The 25,879-nt window shown below is 39.6% G+C and overlaps 1 protein-coding gene across 1 annotated transcript in view; it reads right to left on the bottom strand.

Annotated features, from left to right (window-relative positions):
• Positions 1–974: 974 nt before the first annotated feature.
• The window catches only part of cdkn2aip (CDKN2A interacting protein), a 30,768-nt gene continuing 5,863 nt past the window's right edge, over positions 975–25,879 (bottom strand). Inside the window, exons 2-3 of the mRNA XM_073048075.1 lie at positions 21,570–21,703; positions 975–6,862 (exon numbers count right to left, since the gene is read on the bottom strand). Of these exons, the coding sequence (XP_072904176.1) occupies positions 5,907–6,862; positions 21,570–21,703 (1,090 nt within the window). The 3' untranslated portion in view covers positions 975–5,906. The remainder of the gene's footprint in view (positions 6,863–21,569; positions 21,704–25,879) is intronic.

The following is a 25,879-nucleotide window of genomic DNA, read 5'->3' as shown; positions in this document are numbered from 1 at the left end:
TATTGAGTGTAATTATGAAATGCCATGGGGATTTACTTAATCTTGTCCACCAGTGATACTTCATATTTTTCCCAAGTTTCAGTTCATTATATCTTCCATAAGCTTCCTTTATCCTCTGCTCAAAATACCTTGACAACCAGGGTTCTTTGGAATTGCTGCCCTTAACTTTAACTCCTTTGAGAAAGCTTTGGCTCTGAATTCTCATTAGTCTACTTGTGAATGACTTGCAGGTTTTCCTAGTCTACTATTGCCAGGCTGTCTCTAAATATATTGAAATCTTCTTCTCCAATTTAGCACCAGAATTACTAGACTATCTTTATTTCTTTCCATAATAATTACCTTGCAACTTAAGAGTTATGATTACTGTCTCCAAAACCTCACATTATCACTTTAACCATTAATGTTTCCATCATCAGGTCCAATTTTAATAGAAACCTTCACCATAAAACCAGCCATTTCTGCCTGCATATTTTTGTGGTCCACTTCCAGAAAGCCACAATGGTTTCCGTAAACTAATCAATTACCATTCAAATAATATGTTCTGAAATATACAATATTTGTATATTTATATAGAAAATTCCATCACTATTTTATTTAGATCAATCTCAGTCCATCTGTATTTTCTAGTAGTCAAAGACATTCTGGTTTCTCAGCATATTTCATGAGCCTCATCTTAAATTTTCAAATCTGTCCTTTGGCCTATTCCACTCTAAAGCAAAAGTTTGAAGCAATCAGCTTCAAAGGGGGCAAAATAAGACTTGATATTTAAAATCAGAGCCCTCAGTCAACTCTGTCGCCCTCCACTGATTCAGCTTGACCTGTCAGACGCATTTCAATTCCTTGGGAAGTTTGACCATTTTTTCTTTATTTTCTTTCATATGAAGTGCTTTGATGCATCTTCCTTTCTGCAAGAATAAATTTATAATACACAAATAATAAAGAAAAACTCAACACTACATCAGGAAACACAAAAGAAAGAAGAAAATGTTTTATTAAAAGGGTACAAAACAAAAAGAATGGATGCTTTTGTTTTATACAAATATATCATTTTAGAAATCAATTTACATAAACATATAAAGCAGTTTAGAAAGTTCCACACCAAACCTAGCATTAAAAACTGTTAGGTTACATTTACAACTCTGTAATAGATTACAGCCAAAACAATTGAACTCACAATATTGTAGTAGATAACAACGCATCAGTAGTTTTTGTTTAAAAAATATATTGCCAGATATTGATATCAATTCAGTACAAATAACCTTCAAAAATGAGAGCTTCTAGTGTGTCAAATGTATTGGCGAGATAAGTGAACCAAAGTCAATGTACCCTGTCAAGCAATGGCATCACGGCATTATTATGCTCAGCTAGTTCCGTCATATCATTTAAATCTATTTATTTATTTACTGAATGCCCAACTTCATACTCCCAATACTGGTACTCTACCCCAAGCATTGTCACAGTAATGAATTATGAAGAAGGAAGATGAAATACAACAAAGATGCTCTTTGAAAGGGTGTAAAATTCTTGCGAAGCTGTGGGAATCCTAGGTCCACCACCACTCAAAATCAAGGCGCAGCACTTAGTCTAGGAGTGAACTTGTAATCCCATTATTGGCAATATGTAGAGGTCCAGTGGAAATGGTGGCACCACCTCACAAACTATCCACCCACCCCATCAAGATTCTCGTGCTCTACCTGTGAATTCCACAAAGGATCTATCCATAATTTAAGAATATCCAAAACTGGAGTAAAAGCAAGTCATGCTCAACGCCAAGTAACAGCAAGAAAGCAAAGAACAAACCGAGGAAAGAATTTGTCCTGAATGAACAGGAAGCTGTCTGTGCCAGAAATATAATTAACTCCTTTATGATAGGATCAGAATCCATTATGGACCATTAGTGCTTTCAAACATGCAAGATAACAGTTTAGAAATTGCTGGCCACTCAATCTAAAACAAAAATGTACTAAACCGAAAAAGGAGAAAACCTAATTTTGTCTGCTATTCTAGACTAGCCTTACCTTCATGCTCATTTACATTAGTTGTTAGAATATAGCAAGGCAGGCCTCTACACTGTTATTACATTTTTAACATTTCAAAAAGCAGTTAGCTGATTACATTAAATGGTGGTGGTGGTGGGGACACAAATTTGCATCATGAAATATAATTTTGACAATATTCTTTCTCATATTACCTTAGTCCTGGACTAAACAACAATACAACAAAGTACTTGAACTATTAACTTACACTGCTAGTACACCATGAGCATAAGAAAAAAGTATTCATAATTTTTTGAAGAATTTATTTGAGATTAATGCTTTAGCTAAAGATTCATTGTCAGGATACAAACCTTAATATTAGGTGAACTAACATCAAAGTTAAGAAATTTTGCAATTATTATTTTTTTCTTTCCCCGAATGATTTGAGAGCAACCTTCCACAAAGTGCCACGTAATAATAACTAGAAATAAAACTCTTAACTGGGTAGCCCATCTGTCAATCCTTCTGTGATATTGCTTCAGTTTTTTAAAAAAATTCTATTAACACAGATGGACAAGCTTTACAGCTCTGCATTTTTCAACTCGTTTACTTGTATCTTCATTCAGATTATTTCATAGATTTTATTCATTTCTTTACATTTTGCCCTTCTATTTGCCCCATGAACACCGTGCCTTTACTCTCTCCCACCCTCTCTGCAACTTAAAGCCAACTTTTCTAATCTTTCCCAGTGCCATTTTCTATGTTTGTTATTTCAGTTTTCCAGCATTTGCAGTTTATATTTTTTGATTATCCTTAACATTTAGTTACAACCAATCTGCACTGACATACAAAATACAAAAGTGTAGCACTTCCTTCATTTCTCAGCGGAAAGGGACAGAAACTAAATAGGAAAAGCACTGCCAAATAAACTACATCTGACCCCAACTGAAGGTGTAACACTGCAACTTTTTAAAAAGCAGCCCACTCATGATTTGATTTGCACATTTGTGTAGGTCTTCAATGGTGTTGGCCATTAAGTATTGCTCTCATGGGTGGCAACCATTTGTTTGGCCTTATTTTTCTAATATCAACTTTATGCTGTTCAAATGAAAAAGGTCAGAAAAGGGATTCAATGTAACAAGGGCTGAGTTATGTTGGTTGGTTGTTATAGCACACACAAAAGCGATTTGCTATTCGCACTATCTATAATTTCAACTTTGATTTAAATTTCTCAGCAAGCCACAAAAGATGAATCATTGCTATTCAATATACACACTCCATCTGAACCCGGAATAGCAACATATCAATATAATAGGCTTTACTTTTAGATACGTTTAGGCAAAACATAAAAGCAGATACTGGTATGTGTTGTTTCCGGATTAAAGATCAAAACCCATTTTTAGGAGGTTAACAGTCAAATGTATTTAGCATAGAATTCTGAAAACACCATTTCTGAAGAAAAATTAATACTGTCGGGTCCTTGTTATTTTACAGACACAATGCAACCAAACTTTTTCTGAAATAGTGATGACCCTAATCCAACTACTTCTGGCCATTATTTCTGTTTTAAAAATATGCTCAGTGGAGCATTTTTCATTGAAATCAACTTGAATGAAAATTAAAACAAATAAAGCTTGACCATCTCATTTCTAAAGCATATCATTTGCATTTGAGTCAGAAGATTAGGTTAATCCATTAACTACAATCTTACTTCATTTTAAGAGACATTACTCATCTACATGATATTCATTCATGGTAGGAAGACATGGGAAAGTGGTAAAAGAGATAATCAGTGCATAGAACAGCATTGTTCACAAATTCAGAATTGGAAGAGAACTCAAATTTGCGGACACCACCAAATTTATGCAGTAATATCGGAGGGCGAAAAGTAACATATAGAATTGCTGTTGAAACATGTTTTTGAGGCAATATATTTTGGTAGGAAGAATAAGGAAGCCACTCAGAAAGTGCCTAAAAGTGGAAAAGCAAAGGAATTTTAAAGCACAGATCCATAACTCACCTGAACAAAACAGGTTACCTGATTCTGATTCTAGAACACAGAGGCTGTATCTAAAATGAAAAAAAATCAAGTCTTGGAAGGGTCTCAGCCCTAAACGCACTGCCTGACCTGCTGAATTTCTCCAACATTTTGTGTGTTGCAAGATTGCGTGCTTTTCTCTAGTGAAACAGAGACCAACGGATGATTTGATATAAAAATTAGGAAATTATTTGATAGGGTAGAGATATTCTCAGATTTAGGAGTTTGGAGCACAGGCAAAATAAGATAATTACCAATAAATTCCAATAAAATTCAGAACTAATTAGCATCCTTTGAGTTAATAATTGTGGATTCCTTGACATATATTTAGATGCAATCTAATGATTAGATCTGGTTTACATGTATCACAGGAGAAAACAAATACCTTTAACTTGCATACAATGAATGAAACATTGTCTATCATCTGCAATTAATCTTCATAAAACCACTTTTCTAATTATTACATTCTAAACAAATAAATTAATGAAGTATTACTGATTTCCATAAATCCAAGGAGATAATACAAATTTCACATACTCATTACAATATAATGGAACCTCTGTTAAATATCCATCCAGTATCTGATCAGGATTAAAGAAACAGTCAAAAATATTACATTAAAACTGAGTTTCTAATGTGTGACTGGGCTGCAACAATGGCAATCGTGTCTTTATTATCTACAGCTCAGTTTATCTTATAACACGTTGGTACTGTCTATACACACCAGTATTAAGGCCGAAAAGCCTGGAACCAAATGCAAATCATGCCAATTGTAGATTCTAAAAATTTTAAACCATATCATTCAGATTCTTGAAACCTAATGAAAAGACCATTGCATTGGATCATTAATTAAAACATTATTTTGGATTCAATACACTTCCTATCGTTCACCACTCATGCCTCCCTGATCCTTTTATAAATATTCATCTCTATTAGATAGATGAGTTAAATCTAGATAAGAGCAGAGGGCAAGATATTTACATTATGACCAAAGCAGAAAATTATAAATAGCAAAGAAAGAAATGTGCAAAGTATTAAAGTAATTGGGACTGTACTTAAAACTGAATTGTATGCAACATTACTTTAAACGGAGATAGAGCACACATTTTCACAATACGTTTTAAAAAGACTAGAAAATCAGGACAATAAAAATGATATGAATACTACTTCTACACTAACTGGTGGAGGTGTGCATCTGAGAACCAGATAAAGCTATTCAAATTTGGGAATAAAGCATAGTGCTCTCCTATCTCAAGATGCAGATTTCATCACTTTTCTTCCCACACTGATTTGACTATCTTGAATGTCATTTTAGAAAAGTAGGCATTTAAATTGGATTTTTTTTATATCAATAAAAATTATCTACCAGTTTTGATTGCCTGTGATCAATTCCAATCCACACTAAAATCACAATCATGTTTAAATAAAGCAACTCTATTACAGTGATGAGTTTGGAACATAAAATTATACAACATTTTAACTTCTGTAAAGCTAGTTTAAAAATGTACCCTAGCCTGACTTACAGATGGAAAGATTTTTGCGGTCTTATTGTATTTGCTAGAGCTATGCTTTTGTGTTTTTCCTTTAGAACAATCGGTAGCAATGGGAAAATTACAACAATTTGAAGAGTATTTCAAGACCAATGTTTATTGACAGAATAATAGATTTATAACAACAACCTAAAAATAATCTTACTTGGGTATTTCTATCGATTTGAGAAACTGTCGGGCAATGCAGCTTTAATCTGGTGTTAACAGAATTTCAAATAATAAATTTAACTGCAGTGTCTCGCTTTTACAATCAAGTAACAAATGGATTTCAAATTTTTAATATGTATTCATATATATAAAATATTTCCAATTAACTCATTGAAATAACATTTACAAGTAGATTTACCTTGTAGAAGATTCTAAAGGATTCATTAACGCAGGAGCTAAGTTTAACCGATGTATGTCATCACTCAAAAGTACTAAATCCTCAATTTCATTTCCTTTGAATTTTCTTTTACAAGTCTTCACTGTAACCTTGTGTTTCAAAAATAATTTCACAGCCTCCTTAGCAGCCATATCCTTGGCAGTCACTTTGCATTTACCATATCCTGTAGCTAAATAAACAGATTTACACCGTAATTCACAAACAATTCCTTCACGGGCAGAGCTTTGTGGTAAATGCAGCTCAGATATATCTTTCAAGGGAACACAGACACTTTCAAGTGTTTCCTTGTTTGACTGTATGCAGTTACTCAAAATAGTTAAATGGTTAATTTCATTGCTGAAACCACCAGCTGACACCAGCTTCCATGCTATAGCTTTGTAGAGTTTGTTGTAAAATGTTTGCTTCTCTTTTATAGCTTCAGGAGTTAAATTGATCACCGTAATGGGGGACTTGCAACTCTGTGAAACAGATGGCTGTGCTGCCTTCTGGGAATTTGTCACAGGGACAGGGCGATCAACAACATCTAAATGAACAGCCGGCTTAGCCTCCACAGCATTAGGCGAGAAGTTCTTAATCTGCGCCGGAGATTCAGAACGATGCGGCAGTGTTTGCTGATGAGTAACTGGAACCTGTGCAGGTGTGCTAACTTTCTTTACTTCATTTTCTTTTGGGATTTGCTGGACCTCTTTTTGATTTGAGTCAGTGGATGGTGCAGGACAGGCTGGAACCTGCACCTGAGGTTCAGGCAAAGGATCTGCTGGCTCACTGTCAGGAAAACCATCCAGACCTGGAATTTTATTGGGATCGACATCCTGGCTGCCATTTCCAGTAGATTCAGACAATGAAGGAAATGCAATGGTTTTTTCTTCTTCGACTGCTTTTTTCTTAATGCAAGGTTCTTCTTTAATCTTTTCTGGAAAACAAAAATAAGTATGCGGGATCATTATTATACTTCAAATCAAAGCTTTCTTTTTGAATTTTATCAAAAATATTATCCCTAACACTTAAAAACACCAGCAAGTAGGACTCTACAGTTGAGCAATATGGATGCAATTTACTCTGCAATTTAAAAAAAATACGCTGCTGCACAGTGGCTGAGTAAGTCAGTAACAAGAATTTAAATGTGCAGGGATCACACAGTTCAGATTTATAATTACGGTCACCAGCTTATGGAGAATGAGACAGCCTTTTGCTACAAGCACCTCTGAGACTTTCCTGCATAACTAGAAAATCTCTAAAATTCTGAAGGTGGATGGCAATAGTTAGAATTTTATTCAAGCATACTTTCTCAGCATTTTTTTCTTTAATTGAACAGTCAAAGGTATGGAGACACAAGAGAAGGGAGATACAACTACAAGACATGGGAGCAGAATAAGGTCACTTTAGCTTGCTCCGCCACTTCATTGTGGCTGATCCCGGATCCCAGTTGACCCCATACACCCGCCTTCTCGTCATATCGTTTGATGCCCTGACCAAACAGAAAACAATCAACTTCTGCATGAAATATACCATGGACTTGGCCTCCACTGCAATCAGTGTCAGATTCACTACTCTTTGGCTTAAAAATTTCCTCCTTACCTCTGTTCTAAACAGTTGTCCTTTAATTTTGAAGTTGTGCCCTCTAGTTCTGGATGCCCCCACCATAAGAAACATCCTCTCCACATCCACCCTATCTAGTGCTTTCAATATTCGGCAGGCTTCAAAAGGATCACCCCGCCCCCGCATTCTTCCAAATTCCAGCAAGTACAGGCCCAAAGCTGTCAAACCCTCCTCACATGTTAACCCCTGCATTCTTGGAATTATCCTCATGAACCTCCTCTGGACTCTCTCCAATGACAACACATCCTTTCTGAGATAGGGGGCCCAAAACCGTTGGCAATGCTTCAAGTGCGGCATGACTAGTGTCTTGTAAAGGCTCAGCATCATCTGCCTGATTTTATATTTTATTCCCCTTGAAATAGATACCAACATTGCATTTGCCTTCTTTACCACAGACTCAACCTGTAAATTAACCTACTGTGAGTCTTGCATGAGGATTCTCAAGTCCCTCTGCACCTCTGATGTTTGAACCTTCTCCCCAATACTTTGCTCTTTTGTTCCTTTTACCAAAACGCATTATCATACATTTCAGAACACTGTATTCCACTTGCCACTTTTTTGCCCATTCTTCCAATTTGTCTAGGTCCTGCTGCAATCGCATTGCTTCCTCAGTACTACCTACTGAATCATTCACAAACTTTGCCACAAACCCATCGATTCCATTATTCAAATCATTGACAATGTGAAAAGTAGTCGTCCCAATACTGACCCAGAGGAACACCACTGGTCACCGGCAGCCAAACAGAAAAGGCCCCTTTTATTCCCACTCGCTGCCTCCTGCCTGTCAGCCAATATCGTGCACTATCCATGCCAATTTATTTTCTATAACAAAATATGGCAGAGGAGACACAGCTGTTCCTGAATCGCTGAGTATTTTGCCTTCAGACTTCTGTACCTTCTTCCTGAGGGTAACAATAAGAGGGCATGCCCTGCGCCATAGGGATCTTTTATAATGGACGACAACTTTTGAGGTACTGCTCCTTGAAGATGTCTTGGATACTACGGTGGCTAATACCCAAGATGAAGCTGACTAAAATGTAGCCACAGTTAAACAAAAACTTCTGTTAAGTGAGGCAAAGTAATCCCCTTTGCCTTAAGAAATTATTGAAATAAAGCTAAGTTCAAACCCCAGTTATGCCTGCATTTTGTTGGAAATGTTAAGAACTCTTATGTTCCAAGACTATGCTGGTAATGCTCCCTTCTCATTGACTGCATTGTTGCCGCTTCCTGCACCCATGCTGAGCTCAGCAATTTCATCAAGTTTGCCTCCAACTTCCATCTTGCCCTTAAATTTACTTGGCCCATCTCTGACACCTCTCTTCCCTTCCTTGATCTTTTGGACTCCATTGTTGAAGATAGATCATCTACCACCATTCTTTACATTGGCTCTACGTAATCTTTTTTGCACCTCTTTCCACTCTGTAACTTATAAAAATACTATTCCCTTCTCTCACTCCAACGCATCTGTTCTCAGAATGAGGCTCTCCATCTCAGAACATCTGAGATGTCCTCACTTTTCAGATAATAGTTTTTCCCTTCCACCATTATTAATGCTGCCCTCGCCTGCATCTCCTCCATTTCCCATATGTTGTCTCTCACCCCAACCGACAGGATCCTATCAGTAGGCACATTCCGCGCACCCCACCTGCTTTCCACGGGGATCATTTGCTCTCTACCTGACTCCCTTTGTTCACTCATCCCTCTCCAACAGATCTCCCTCCTGGCATTTATCCCTGCAATTGTGACAAGTGCTACTCCTGCCCTTACAAGAAGTTATTCGAATTAATACAAACAAGAGAGTTCGAGATTTCTCCTGTAATCTTTCAACCTTTCTAAGCAAAATGAACTTTGAAAAGTTACAAGCTTCCCACAAATCCAGATCCATAAAGTCGAAAATTTCAGAGAAGCAGCTATAAAGATGCCCATTTTTTTTTGAGTCACAGCATGGAGCAGGCCCTTCTGGCCCCGTAACCCACCTTTTTAACCCTAGCCTTATCACACAATTTACAACAACCAATTAACTGACTAACTAGTACATCTTTGGACTGTGGGAGGAATCCAAAGCACCTGGAGAAAATCCACGTGGTCATGGGGAAAATGTGCAAACTCCTCACCGGAATTGAATTCTGAACTCCATAATACCCTGAGCTGCAGCAGTCTCATGCTAAATGCTGCCCAAATCATTATGGGAAATGATAAAATCCTACAAGCGGAGTAATCATTACTTTACACAGTAGGAACACTATTGTTCTGCAGCAGTTCACAACATACCAAACGTAGTCATAGTTAATGAGCAGAATGCATGTTAAAAATGTAAATCAATTGCCTATCCTGCAACTGACATGCCATTATGGATAGGCAGAACTATCATCATCAGCAAGGACGAGTCAGCATACAGAGAGGAGGGGGAGCGGCTAATGGACCAGTGCAGAGCCAACAACCTGTCTCTGAATGTGAACAAAACAAAAGAGATGATTGTTGACTTCAGGAGGGCGCGGAGCGTCCACTCCCCGCTGAACATTGACGGCTCCTCAGTAGAGATCGTTAAGAGCACCAAATTTCTTGGTGTTCACCTAGTAGAGAATCTCACCTGGTCCCTCAATACCAGCTCCATAGCAAAGAAAACCCAGCAGTGTCTTTACTTTTTGCAAAGGCTGAGGAAAGTCCATCTCCCACCCCCCCGTTCTCATCACATTCTACAGGGGTTGGATTGAGAGCATCCTGAGCAGCTGCATCACTGCCTGGTTTGGAAATTGCACCATCTTGGATCGCAAGACCCTGCAGCGGATAGTGAGGTCAGCTGAGAAGATCATTGAGGTCTCTCTTCCCGCCATTACAGACGTTTACACTACATGCTGCATCCGCAAAACAAACAGCATTATGAAGGACCCCATGCACCCCTCATACAAACTCTTCTCCCTCCTGTCGTCTGGGAAAAGGCACTGAATCATTCAGGCTCTCACGACCAGACTATGTAACAGTTTCCTCCCCCAAGCCATCAGACTCCTCAATACTCAGAGCCTGGACTGACATCAGCTTACTGCCCTCTACTGTGCCTATTGTCTTGTTTATTATTTATTGTAATGCCTGCACTGTTTTGTGCACTTCATGCAGTCCTGGGTAGGTCTGTAGTCTAGTGTAGTTTTTTTCTGTGTTGTTTTTACATAGTTCAGTCTAGTTTTTGTACTGTTTCATGTAGCACCATCGTCCTGAAAAACTCAGTCTCGTTTTTACTGTGTACTGTACTAGCAGTTATGGTCGAAATGACAATAAAAAGTGACTTGACTTGATAGTTGTAAGCATGGAAATATCCATCTGCACCAATCACATTTACCTCTCACCTTGCCATTAACTCTGTCCCTACACTCCCATTTTCCCTGCCACCGAACAATACTGGAGCAATTTACACCGGTCAATTAACCTACCAGCGATTATGCTGTATGTCTTTGGCATGAAGAAAAAACTGAAGCCATATGCCCACAGGGAGAAGGTGCGAACTCCACAAAGACAGCATCCAAGATCAGGATCAAAACCAGTGTCTGCAGCTGTGAGCAGCAGTATGAACCATTTACATTAATGTACCAGCTACTCCAAAAATGAAAATTTACTATACAGTCCTTATCTGCGGGTTTCGCACACGCAGATTCAACCAACCGCGGATCGGGAAAACCAGGAAGTTCTCTCTCCAGCACTTGTTGTTTGAGCACATACAGACTTTTGTTTCTTGTCATTATTCCCTAAATAATACAGTATAACAACTATTTACATAGCATTTACATTGTATTAGGTATAAGTAATCTAGAGGTGATTTAAAGTATATGGGAGGATGTGCATAGGTTACCGCAGATTGGGAATCGAAAAAAATGGAAGTTCTCTCTCCAGCACTCGTCGTTTGAGCAGGTACATCCAATATTATTTAGCGTCAGTTAGTCAAGCGTTTGTCTTAGTATATAGTATATGTTTTGCCTTTCAATTCACATAAAACTCTTAAGAAGCATATGTATTCTTAAGAAACTATTAAGAAACTCCAAGCCAACCATTACAATGTAAAGAAAAGTTAATCAGAGCTTTCGTCACCAGAGCTGTAAATATTAAAGTATAATGCCTACTACCTAAACTATGATGTATTTCACATCAAAAAAACCCATAAAACCAGAAAAAACTGTTGAAAGTAAGGGATTGTAGTACAAAAAAAAGGATAAATCTTTAATCTAAAGAGGAATTGTGAAAGTATTCAAGGTCCCCACACCTTATGAAACTTCATGTCCGAATTAAGAAGTGAATAATGGATCTTTTGAAGGTCTAAACAGGACATAATATCACTAAGCCACTGAGCATGAGTGGTTGGGGCAACATCGCTCCACCTAAGAACTAACCGCCTAGCCAAAAGAGATGCAAAAGATAATGTTCGACGTTTAGTTGGATTCAAATGCATGTCAACTTCACCCAAGGTGCCAAAAAGAGCAATCAAAAGGTTAGGTTCTAAATGGCAATTAAGAATATGAGATAAAGTTAAAAAAACCTCTCCAAAATTTCTCCAAACTAGAACAGGCCTGATACATATGAATAAGAGAAGCCTCATCCCCTTTACACTTATCACAAAAGGGAATAATATCAGGATAGAACTGTGATAATTTAGTTTCAGACATATGGGCCCAATGTACAACCTTGAAATGCAAAAGGCAGTGGTGAGCACATAAAGAGGTTGAGAAAACTGATTTAAGAATTGAATCCCAAACATCAGAGAGAAATATTTAAATCATGCTCCCAGGCAGTTCTGATTTTATCAAAGGGAGCACGCCTCAAGGTTACTAACTTATCACAAATAGTAGATATTAAACATTTGCCCAATGGGTTTATACAAAGAAAGAAGTCCACAACATTTCTCTTTGGCATCTCAGGAAAGTTCGATATTAAAGGGTTAATAAATGTTTAATTTGAAGCTATCTAAAGAAATGAGTATTAGGTAGGTTAAACTTTGCAGACAGTTGTTCAAAAGTTGCAAAACGATTATCAATGAAAAGATGTTCAAAGCACCTAATGCCCTTTCTGTACCAGTCACGAAATGTTAAGTCTTGCATAGGTCGAAAAAGATGGTTATGTAAAACAGGGCAAGAAAGAAAAAAACTGTGAAGGACATTATATTTTCTGAACTGAGCCCATATTCTCAAAGTATGTCTAACAGGAGGATTAACAACTAGTCTAGGCAAATAACAAGAAAGTGTGGATTCAAGAAGTGCAGAAATGGAGAAATCCTTACTAGAGTTCAACTTCATTGCCACCCATTTTGGGCAGTCACGCTGATTATGAAAGAAAGACAACGTATATTGGCTGCCCAATAATATAAATGAAAATTAGGCAAGGCCATGCCATCTTTCCTTTTAGGTTTTTGAAGGTGAACTTTATTAAGTCTGGAACATTTGCCCTTCCACAGATAGAACGGAATAATAGAATCTAACGAATCAAAAAAAGCTTTAGAAATAAAAATTTATAAAGATTGAAGTAAGTATAAAAATTTAGGAAGGATATACATTTTAACATTAATTCAACCTACCAGAAACATGGACAGGGGTGACCACTGTGCCAAACTCTGTTTTGTAGATTTTAAAAGATTAATTCAGGAAAGTTTTCTAAATCAATATATAGATGTACCAACTAGGGAGGATGCAATATTAGATCTCCTATTAGGAAATGAGTTAGAGCAGGTGACAGAAGTGTGTGTAGGGGAACACTCTGGTTCCAGTGATCATAAACGTTATTAGTTTCGACTTGATCATGGATAAATTTAGATCTGGTCCTTGGGTTGAAGTTCTAAACTGGAAAAAGGCCAAATTTGAAGAAATGAGAAAGGATCTAAAAAGCGTAGATTGGGACAGGTTGTTCTCTGGCAAGGAACCTCCGGTAAGTGGGAGGCCTTCAAAGGAGAAATTTTGAGAGTGCAGAGTTTGTATGTTCCTGTCAGGGTTAAAGGCAAAACGAATAAAAAATAAGGAAACTTGGTTCTTGAGGGATATTGGAACTCTGATAAAGAAGAGAGAGATGTATAACATGTATAGGCAACAGGGAGGAAATAACATGAGGAAATCTGCAGATGCTGGAAATTCAAACAACACACACAAAATGCTGGTAGAACACAGCAGACCAGGCAGCATCAGGGAGGAAATAAGATGCTTGAGGAGTATAAAAAGAGTAAGAAAATACTTGAGAAAGAAATCAGGAGGGCTAAAAGAAGACATGAGGTTGCTTTGGCAGTCAGGGTGAAGGATAATCCTAAGAGCTTCTACAGGTATGTTAAGGGCAAAAGGATAGTAGGGGATAAAATTGGTCCCCTTGAAGATCAGAGTGGTTGGCTATGTATGAAACCAAAAGAAATGGGAGCGATATTAAATGGGTTTTTTGCATCTGTATTTACTATGGAAACTGGAATGGAGTCTATGGAAACAAGGCAAACAAGTAGGGAGGTCATGGAATTTATACAGATTAAAGAGGAGGAGGTGCTTGCTGCCTTGAGGCAAATCAGAGTAGATAAATCCCCAGGACCTGACAGGGTATTCCCTCGGTCCTTGAGGGTGACTAGTGTTGAAATTACAGGGGCCCTGGCAGAAATATTTAAAATGTCGATATCCATGGGTCAAGTGCCAGAGGATTGGGGGATAGCTCAAGTAGTTCCGTTGTTTAAAAAAGACTCAAAAAGTAAACCGGGAAATTATAGGCCAGTAAGTTTGATATCGGTAGTAGGTAAATTATTAGAAGAAATACTAGGAGATAAGATCTACAAGTATTTGGATAGACAGGGACTTATTAGAAACAGTCAGCATGGCTTTGTGCATGGTAGGTCATGTTTAACCAACCTATTAGATTTTTTTGAGGAAGTTACCAGGAAAGTGGATGAAGGGAAGGCAGTGAATGTTGTATACATGGACTTCAGTAAGGCCTTTGACAAGGTACCGCATGGGAGGTTAGTTAGGAAAATTCAATCGCTAGGTATACATGGAGAGGTAGTAAATTGGGTTAGACATTGGCTCAATGGAAGAAGTCAGAGAGTGGTTGTGGAGGATTGCTACACTGAGTGGAGGCCTGTGACTAGTGATGTGCCACAGGGATCAGTGCTGGGTCCATTGTTATTTGTCATCTATATCAATGATCTGGATGATAATGTGGCAAATTGGATCAGCAAATTTGCTGATGATACAAAGATTGTAGGTGTAGTGGACAGTGAGGAAGGTTTTCAAAGCTTGCAGAGGGATTTGGACCAGTTGGAGGAATGGGCTGAAAAATAGCAGATGGAGTTTAATGCGGACAAGTGTGTGGTATTGCACTTCAGAAGGTCAAACCAAGGTAGAACATACAAGGTAAATGGTAGGACACTGAGGATTGCAGTAGAACAGAGGGATCTGGGAGTACAGATACATAATTCCCTAAAAGTGGTGTCACAAGTAGATAAGGTTTATTGGCCTTTATAAATCAAAGTATTGAGTATAAGAGTTGGAATGTAATGGTGAGGTTGTATAAGACATTGGTGAGACCGAATTTGGAGTATTGTGTGCAGTTTTGGTCACCTAATTACAGGAAGGATATTAATAAGGTTGAAAGAGTGCAGAGAAGGTTTACAAGGATGTTGCTGGGACATGAGAAACTGAGTTACAGAGAAAGGTTGAATAGCTTAGGACTTTATTCCCTAGAGCGTAGGAGAATGAGGGGTGATTTAATAGAGGTGTATAAAATTATGATGGGTATAGATAGGGTGAATGCAAGCAGGCTTTTTTCCACTGAGGCCAGGGGAGGAAAAAAAGGTCATGGGTTAAGGGTGAAGGGGGAAAAGTTTAAAGGGAACTTGGGGGGGGGCTTCTTCACACAGAGAGTGGTGGGAGTGTGGAATGAGCTGCCAGATGAAGTGGTCAATGCGGGCTCACTTTTGACATTTAAGAAAAACTTGGACAGGTTGAGAGGATGAATGAGAGGGGTTTGAAGGGATATGGACCAGGTGCAGGTCAGTGAGACTAGGCAGAAAAATGGTTCAGCACAGCCAAGAAGGGCCAAAAGGCCTGTTTTTGTGATATAATGTTCTATAGTTCTAATAGAATTTTCTCAAAAAAGACTCTTGAAGTTCCTTGATACTGTAATGCCAAGTTAAGTAAATTAATTAATTACTACTTTAAAAGGGAGGTCATGAAATTCTAATATTTGTGCTTCTCTGTTAATTGGGAAGAGTTCACTCTTATGTACCGTAGATTCCGGATTTTAAGCCGCTACTTTTTTCCCACATTTTGAACAGCTTTGAACTTTGCGGCCAATAATCCGAAGCGGCTAATGCATGGTTTTTTTCATGCCGTCTCGTAAACATTTTGCCTCGTAACAGTAGACCAATAAAATTGATGAGTAGTTCACAGAGGTCCAATGAAATTGTACGATAAATCAAGCGCACTTTCACAATTAAATTATTGTAAATCAGTCATTTGTACTCACCCTCATCAACATGGAAAACACTCGAAGCATTGTGCTACCTACCCTACTTAGTTTAAACTATATTTGTTTTCTGTACTACATCGCGGGATGCTATGACGACACACCCGGTTTCGCGGTGTCTTGTGGGAAAATGCCGTTTGCGATGAAACGGAAAGGAGGGGGGGAGCGCATTACGCGAGCGGCTTTGGATCTGAGCGAACTCTGCTTTTAAATGCCGTTTGCGATGAAACGGAAAGGAGGGGGGAGCGCATTACGCGAGCGGCTTTGGATCCGAGCGAAATCTGCTTTTAAATGCCGTTTGCGATGAAACGGAAAGGAGGGGGGAGCGCATTACGCGAGCGGCTTTGGATCTGAGCGAACTCTGCTTTTAAATGCCGTTTGCGATGAAACGGAAAGGAGGGGGGAGCGCATTACGCGAGCGGCTTTGGATCCGAGCGAAATCTGCTTTTAAATGCCGTTTGCGATGAAACGGAAAGGAGGGGGGAGCGCATTACGCGAGCGGCTTTGGATCTGAGCGAACTCTGCTTTTAAATGCCGTTTGCGATGAAACGGAAAGGAGGGGGGAGCGCATTACGCGAGCGGCTTTGGATCTGAGCGAACTCTGCTTTTAAGTTAAAGGTATCAATAACTTTTCCTGGTAGGCTGCAGTATATATATTTTTTACCAGTCGTTAGGAGATATTGGAATGTTGTTCAGTAAAGAAGTATACGCAACGTATATTTAAAAGTAGCCGCGTACGGGCACGGTTCGAAAAAAAGCATTTGCAATATGTATTTGTTTTTGTTACCATATGGATTTAATTAAAAGTTAAAAAAATCCTCACGTGTAATATCTTTCTGTGTAAATATCTCATATTACAACGTGGGACACCTGCGGCCGAAAATCCGGTGCGGCCTTTACATTTAAAAAAATGATTTTATTTCTAAAATTAGAGCCAGCGGCTTAAAATCAGGTGCGCTCTGTAGTCCGGAATCTACGGTAAATTAAGTTTGTATCCAGAAAACTGGCTAAATTTATTAAGAAGTAAAAACACTAGGGCTAAGGAAGTAGTTGGACTTGATATTAAGAAGTAAAAGATTATCGGCATAAAGAGAAACTTTATGCTCAACAGCCCCACCTCCAAATCCCCATCAATTCAGCACAGCTACGAAACGCAATTGCTAGTGGCTCTATGGCCAGACCAAAAAGTAAGGGACTTAAGGGCACCCTTGCCAGGTGCCATGTTTAAGACTAAAGGGCTGGGATTACTGAGAGTTAGTCAAAACAGAAGCAGTAGGACATAAATATAGCAATTTAATCCATGTTATAATACTTTGACCAAAATCAAATTTTTCTAAAACCACAAAAAGGTAATTCCACTCCACACAATCAAACGCTTTCTTCACGTCAAGAGAAATGACTCATTCAGGAATTCCAGTTGAGGGTGAATATAAGATATTAAATAGATGCCATATTATTAAAAAAAGGGAGGCAATTTTTAGTAAAACCAGTTTGATCTTCAGAAATAATTGAGGGTACAATGTTCTCCAATCTACAAGCCAAAACTTCTAGTCAAAATATTGACATCAACATTTAACAAAGAAGTCAGCCCATATGAAGAGCACTCTGTTGGATCTTTACTTTTCTTCGCTTAAAGAATGATACTTGCCTCATTAAATGATGCTGGCAATTTACCATGTTTAAACGAATCAGATAAAACTAAGAATAATTGAGGCGAAAGCAGTGAGGAAAATTATTTCAAAAATTCTGCAGAAAACCCAACAGGTCCAGAAGATTTACCCAACTGCAGTGCAGAAATGGCTGAAGATATTTCCTCTAATGATAATGGCTCATTCAGTTTTGCTTTAAGATCAGAAGAAAGCGAAGGAATATTTAAACTATTTAAGAAATGCTCAACAGAAATACCATCATTTAAAAATTCAGAGGTATAGAGTCCAGAATAATAATTCTTGAATGTGTCATTAATTTCAGAATGATTCAAAGTGATGTTCCCATTTCCCATTTGAATTTTTGTAATTTGTTGAGCGTCTTAATTGGTTGACTAAAAATTTACTGGATTTATCACCCTGAATATAAAACCGGCTCTTACTTTCGAGAAGTTGGCGTTCAACTGGGTGAGTGGAAATAAGGTCAAATTTAATTTGAAGTTCCACTCGCTTCTTGTACAGTTCATGATTTTTGATCTCAGTATATAGTTATCTATTGCTTTAATTTGACTGACCAAATCTGATCGCTCTGAATAGGTCTTTTTTTTCAGATTCACAGTAGATGAAATGACCTGACCCCTCAGATATGCTTTCATGGCATCCCAGACAACCAGAGATGAGATTTCAGATGACATACTAGTATTTAAAAAATGTTATCTGGTCCTTCTTAAATTTTACAAAATCATTATCTGACAACAAGATCGGATTAAAGCGCCAGTGTTTATTCATTTGAGGGAAACCAGGAAAAATTATAGACAGGGTAACTGGGGCATGATCTGAAATCAATATACAGGTGTCCCTCGTTTTACGTTCGCTTTACGTCAACGCGCTGTTATGAAAGACCTACATTAGTTACTTGTTTTCGCTAACAGAAGGTGTTTTCACTGTTATGAAAAAAGGCAGCGCACGCGCCAAGCAGCCAAGTTCCTCCCCGGAACTGCATTCTAGCCGGCATTGCTTAAACACGTGCCTGTGAGCATCTGTGCATTATGTCGATCTATTTTGTGCATCTGTTAGCAAGATGAGTTCTAAGGTATCGGAAAAGCCTAAAAGAGTGCGTAAGGGTGTTACACTTAGCATAAAACTAGACATAATTAAGCGCTTCGATCGTGATGAACAAAGTAAGGACATAGTGAGTTTGGCTAAGGGTTTCTGGAAGTTGAAGAAGATGATGTTGAAGAGGTTTTGGCATCCCATGACCAAGAACTGACAGATGAAGAGGAAAGGATAACAATTGAAGCCGAACGCAAGTAGCCAACAGCCCAAAAATGAAGTCGTTCAGGAACAGAACGGGAAGCAATTGCGTGAAATTTTCGCTGTGATTGACAATGCTGTAATGATTGCAGAAATGTATGACTTTAATTTTGAAAGGGTACGTAGATTTAGGGCACATTTGCAGGATGGTTTAAGTGCTTACAAAGAAGTGTATGTTAGAAAAATGCGCGAGGCTAAGCAGTCAAGCATACTATCATTTTTCAAGCCTTCCACATCAGCCACAGCAGACGGCAAACCTTGACCTTCGACATTGAGGCAGGCAGACATAGAAGGTGACCTGCAATTTGATGGCTGCAACACACTCAACAAAAGTTGGGACAGAGGCATGTTTACCATTGTGTTACATCACCTTTCCTTTTAATAACACTTTTTATCGTTTTGGAACTGAGGATACTAATTGTAGTAGATTTGCAATTGGAAATTTTGTCCATTCTTGCTTGATATAAGACTTCAGCTGCTCAACAGTTTGTGGTCTCCGTTGTCTGATTCTCCTCTTCATGATGCGCCATACATTTTCAATAGGAGATAGATCTGGACTGGCATCAGGCCAGTCAAGCACACGCACTCTGTGTCTACAAAGCCACGCTGTTGTAGCCCATGCAGAATGTGGTCTGGCATTGTCCTGCTGAAATAAGCATGGACGTCCCGGGAAGAGACGTCGCCTTGATGGCAACATATGTCTCTCTAAAATCCTAATGTACGCCTCAGAGTCAATGGTACCTTCACATACATGCAACTCACCCATGCTGTGGGCACTGATGCACCCCCATACCATCACAGATGCTGGCTTTTGCACCTTTCGCTGATAACAATCAGGATGGTCGCTTTCATCTTAGACATGGAGAACTTGACGCCCGTTTTTTCCGAAAACTAGCTGAAATGTGGACTCATCTGACCACAGCACATGGTTCCACATGGTCTTTCGGTCCATCTGAGATGAGCTCGGGCCCAGAGAGCTCGCCGGCATTTCTGCGTAGAGTTGATGTATGGCTTCCTCCTTGCATAATACAGTTTCAAGTTGCATTTCTGGATGCAGCAACGGACTGTGTTAAGTGACAATGGTTTTCCGAAGTACTCCCGAGCACAGGTGGCTATAATTGTCACAGTAGCATGACGGTTTCTTAGGCAGTGCCGCTTGAGGGCTCGAAGATCACGCGCATTCAACAGTGGTTTCCGACCTTGCCCTTTACGCACTGAGATGTCTCTGAATTCTCTGAATCTTTTCACAATATTATGTACTGTAGATGTTGAAAGACCTAAATTCTCTGCAATCTTGCGTTGGGAAATGTTCCTTTTGAACAGACTAACAACTCTCTCACAAATTTTGGCACAAAGGGGTGAGCCACGACCCATCCTTGCTTGCAAAGACTGAGCCTTTGATGGACGCTACTTTTATACCCAGTCATGATACCTCACCTGCTACCAATTAGCCTGATTAATGTGGAGTCTTCCAAACCGGTGTTACTTGAATATTCTGTGCACTTTTCAATCTTATTTTAACTCTGTCCCAACTTTTGTTGAGTGTGTTGCAGCCATCAAATTCTAAATTTGTGTATATTTACAAAATACAATTAAGTTGGTCAGTAAAACTATTGAAAATCTTTTCTTTGTACTTTTGTCAGTTAAGTAAGGGTTCACGTGAATTAACATATCACAGATTTTTGTTTTTATTGCAGTTTGGAAAATATCCCAACTTTTCTGGAAATGGGGTTTGTAAAAAGCAGGTAATTTATATAGTGCCTTGCTGAACCTCACACTTTTCTTTATCAACTAAATAAATGTGGTCACTAGTAGGGAAACATGGCAGCCAATTTGTAGTTTATTAGATCTCACTACCTGCAAAAAAACAGGGCAGCACAATAGCACAGTGATTAGCATGAGTGATTCTAGTTCAACTCCTGCTGCTGTCTATAAAGAGTTTGTAAATTCTCTCCATGATTGCATGGGTTTCCTCCAGGTGCTCCGGTTTCCTCCCACAGTCCAAAGACATACTGGTTGGTAGGTTATTGTAAATTATCCCAGGAATAGGATACAATTAAACTGAGAGAATACTAGGGGCGTGTGGCTTGAAGGGCAGTAGGGCCTATACCCCACTGTATCTCAATTAAAAAATAAATGAACAGATTATCTGTTTCATTTAGTGGTAAGTAAATGGCCAAGAAACAAAGTTCAATCTCATACTCTTTCACTGTTAGCATGGGGGCCAAAGGGGTCTCCAGTTAACATAGCATCTGAAAGGCACTATTGCATTGATGTTAGCCTGAACTGTCTTAAAATATTGGATGGACACGTAAAACCACACAAGGAAATTAAGCACCATCACATACCCAATATTTAACTGAGAAACACAATTGCACAGCACACTAAGACTATTTGATCCTTTAAGGCTGAACTTCGATAGCAATCCCAATTTGGAAAATATTACAACAAATTTTGATAAAGGACTAACCTTTAACAGAACTTTACCACAAAATACAAGTGCAATTACTTTTTAAGAAAATCATTAAATCAGGTACTAATTAAATTCAAAGATTAACCTTTCAAAGTATTCTAGCATAAAGATAATCTGCTAACCATTGTTGTTGTTTGAAAGCTCCCTTTTCTTCTTATTGGCTACCAATTCATCCCTTGTCGTGTGTACTGGAGCATCTGTAACGTCGATCCCTTCACCCATCTCCAACACTTTATCCATCACTTTGTTTGAGTATCTGAATCATAAAACAAGTGCCACCAGTTACAAAGTGTACATTTAGAAATGCAAATACATGAATGATTACATTTGCACTCATTTAACTTCCAATCAAATAACACCGAGCTGGGGCTAAGTTAAGATGGCACCAAGTGGCGACTCCTTGGCTTGCATTTTCAGAAATAGCTCTATTTCTACCTTTGATATTTCTTTTTTTCCCTTATCAGGGTGTGGGGAGGGGGTTCATTTGAAGACCCTGACCTGGAATATGCTCTTGACTTTGGTTCTTTGCGGGAATGGGACCTGCTCTCAGAGCCCCACGACCAGCTGCTTTTTGATATCCCAAGGCCGCAGCCGGGAAGACGAGCGTGCCTCCAGGGTTCTGGGTTCTCATGGCTCTGGGGATGTGCTGATTCTAGGCCTGTGCCCCTGACTGAAGTGCCATGGGTGAACAGAGAACATCGGGAGCAGCGAGTTAACTGCTGGGGGTTGTGCGCTCGGAGAGCTGTGCCAGTTTGGTGCCGACTCTCTGGGTGCAGAGCCCAGAAAACGCAAAACAACAGACTTTTAACATCGTAAATCAGCGAGTTGTTTATTATGTCTCCCCTTTCGCTGTGAAATGGGGACACCTTTTTCCTTGATTAGGGAGTGAGCCTATGGTATGCTGAATTACTGGGTGAACGAGTAGTTTTTGGGGTACTGCAAGTCTGTGTCTTTACTGATGCTTTACTGCATGCTTGAGTGCTCAGTGGAGAGTGCTGATGCTTTTCTGCTTGTTGGGGTGGAGGTGGGGTCGTTGCCTTGCGTGGGGGGGGGGAGCTGGGGCGGCATGTTAGGTTCTAACATTTTAACTTTCATTCAGTCTTTGGGGCACTTTGTTTTCGTGGATGTCTGTGAAGAAAAATATTTTCAGAATGTATAATGTATACATTTCTCTGATATTAAAAGTACAAATCGAAACCTATTATAATTAGATGAAACATGTTTCCATGTTTATTTGATATAAATGTTACTTCGATTTACCTGAACTTGATTTACTTTCAAAATACCCAGTTAAACATCAGAGCACGGGGGGGGGTCATCATGTGCTGCTTTGAAACGAGATCAATTATTCCCAATCTCTCTTTTCCCATGCTTCCTTAAAGAGTCTGAAGGGATTTGATACGTCAAAGATTCGCACAAATTTAGATAGATTACAGTGGAGAGCATTCTGACTAGCTGCATCAAGTGGAGGCTCAAATGCACAGGATCACAACTGCTGAGGGTTCTAGACTCAGCCAGCTCCATCATGGACACAACTATCCCCATCATTCAGGACATCTCCAAGAGGTGGTGCCTCAAGGAGGCAGCATCCACCAATAAGGACTGTCACCATCTGGGAAATGCCTTCTCAGCACTACCATTGGGAGGAGTGGGATGGTGCAGGAGACTGAATTTCACACACAATGATTTAGAAACAGGTTCTTCCTCTCTGCCATCAGATTTCTGAATAGTCCGTGAACACCTGAACACTACCTTTGTTATGCCTTTATTTTGTAATTTATGGTATATCCCCCAGAGGGAGCACAGCATTAATTCACCAGATTGGATTGGAGAAAAAAAATTGAGTAAACTACACATATTTTCATGGGATAAGAATTCTTACAGTGCATAACAGGTGGGATGCCGAATGATATTTATACTAGCTGAGAAACCTAGAACCAAACATTACACCATTTGAAGCTGCGAGTGACATCTTAAAGGACGGGAGCTATTTGAAAACAGCAAGACTCATCATGAGTGAGTCTTATTTGAGCCAATAAAAGTAATGGAGGTGTAAAAGGAGTGGCAATTGTGGGAATGGGCCAGTGTTGAGAGACTTCAGCAAGAATAACTGAGAATCATATAGCTGGATGTAATCAGGACTATCCAAGCGGCTGAAAACCTCAGATGAGACCTTTACTGAGGTGGTCACACCAAGGGAACAAGCTTCAGACAGTAGATGGGTGAGCACCAGGAGAAGCGAGGAGAGTAAGTAGTTAGTGCAGGGTACTGATCTATCAGGGCACAGTAGCAGCCATGGTAGTGGCACTGTGGCTAGCTCTGTGGCTCAGCAGGTACCAGTAAAATCAAATGGAGTGACAATGATAGGAGAATCAATAGTCAGGGAGACAGACAGGATGGCCGTGAAAAAGATGCCAGGATGATGTTCTTGTCTCCCAGGGGCTAGGGTCAAGGATGTCTCAGACTGGTTGCACAATACAGTCAAGAGGGAGGGTAAGCAGCCATAGATCATGGTGCACATTGACACCAATACCATAGGTAGAGAAAAAAGAATGGGTCCTTTTTAGTGACTATGGGGAATTAAGGAAGAGGATTATGGGAAGATGGGAGGATTGGGAAGTTTTTAAAAACCTACAGAGAGCGACTAAAAAAATTAGAAGAGAAAAGCAAGCTAGCAAATAATATCAAAGTGGATAGTAAAAGTTGTTTTCAAGTACGTTAAAAATAAAAGGGAAAAGAGAGTGGATGTAAGACCCCTAGAAAATTCGTCGTTAGGTCTCATCTGGAATTTCCAGTTAGCGGACGATTTCCCTCCACGCCGCTCTGACATACTGGGGAAATCATGTACTCGGCAAGTTACAGCCTTAGCCGTCTGCCGGGTGAGTTTAAAGAGATCACCTTCTCTTGCAGTGGATGACCAGGATGTCTAAGTGTCTTGTCATGCTCTTAGCGCTCCACCAACGCCTGCTGGCCTGCCTTCTTGACCGTTGGACCATTAATTGGTCTCCTCAGCACACACTGGGACAGATAGATCCCCTACCTCACCGAGGGTCAAAGACCTGCTGGCTACTCTCACCTGGTTTGGCCCATCTGCCGAGACGGTTTTCTGGGGTGTGGCCGCTGCACGTGCTACAGTTACTTGGAGCCACAGGTGAGAGCTGACTGCCAGGTGGGGACCAAGGGTGGACGAGCTGCCCTGAAAAGGGCACAGCAGGTCCCCCACCAGAGGTGCTACCCCTCCCTAGACACCCCATAGACAGGAGAAATAACAACAGGGGACAAGGAGATGGCTGATTAACTAAATGAGTATTTTGCATCAGTCTTCACCGTGAAAGACACCTGCGGTATGCCTGAAGTTGTAGCGTGCGGAGGAAGAGAAGTGGGTACAGTTACTATTACAAAAGAGAAGATGCTCAAAAAGCTGAAAGACCTAAAGGTACATAAGTCACCTGGACCAGACGAACTGCATCCTAGGGTTCTGAAAAAGATAGCTTTAGAGATTGTGGTGGCATTAGAAGTGCTCTTTCAAAAATCATTGGACTGGGCATGGTGCCAGAGGACTGGAAAATTGCAAATATCACTTCACTCTTTAAGAAAGGAGGAAGGCAGCAGAAAGGAAATTATAGACCAGTTAGCCTGACCTCAGTGGTCGGGAAGATGTTAGAGTCAATTGTTAAGGATGAGGTGATGCAGCACTTGGTGACACAGGATAAGATATTACAAAGTCAACATGGCTTCCTTCAGGGAAAATCCTGCCTGACGAACCTGTTGGAATTCTTCGAGGAGATTACAAGTAGGATAGATAAAGGGGATGCAGTCGATGTTGTGTATTTGGACTTTTAGAAGGCCTTTGACAATGAGTCACACAGGAGGCTGCTTACCAGTTTAAGAGGCCGTAGTATTACAGGTAAGTTACTAACATGGTTAAAGCATTAGCTGATTGCTAGGAGGCAGAGAGTGGGAATAAAAGGATCCTTTTCCGGATGGCTGTTCTAAGTGACTAATGGTGTTCTGCAGGGGTTGGTGTTGGGACCACTTATTTTTATGCTGTGTATCGATGATTTAGATGATGGAATAAATGGCTTTGTTGTCAAGTTCACAGATGATACGAAGGATGGTGGAGGGGCCGGTAGCATTGAGGGTACAGGTAGAATGCAGAAGGACTTAGACAGACTAGGAGAATGACCAAAAAAGTGGTAAATGAAGTACTATGTTGGAAAATGCATGGTCATGCACTTTGGTAGTAGAAATAAATGTGCAGACTATTTTCTAAACGGGGAAAATCCAAAAATCTGAGATGCAACAGCACGTGGGAGTCCTTGTGCAGAATACCCTAAAGGTTAACTTGTAGGTTGAGTCAGTGGTGTAGAAGAAAATGTCATTTTAGCATTCATTTCAGGAGGTCTAGAATACAAGAGCAAGGATGTGATGT

The sequence above is a fragment of the Hemitrygon akajei genome, chromosome 6 (genome assembly GCF_048418815.1).
Source record: "Hemitrygon akajei chromosome 6, sHemAka1.3, whole genome shotgun sequence".
Classification (NCBI taxonomy): domain Eukaryota; kingdom Metazoa; phylum Chordata; class Chondrichthyes; order Myliobatiformes; family Dasyatidae; genus Hemitrygon; species Hemitrygon akajei.
The sequence above is the reverse complement of the archived record's forward strand: the minus strand, read 5'-3'. Positions and strand labels throughout refer to the sequence as shown.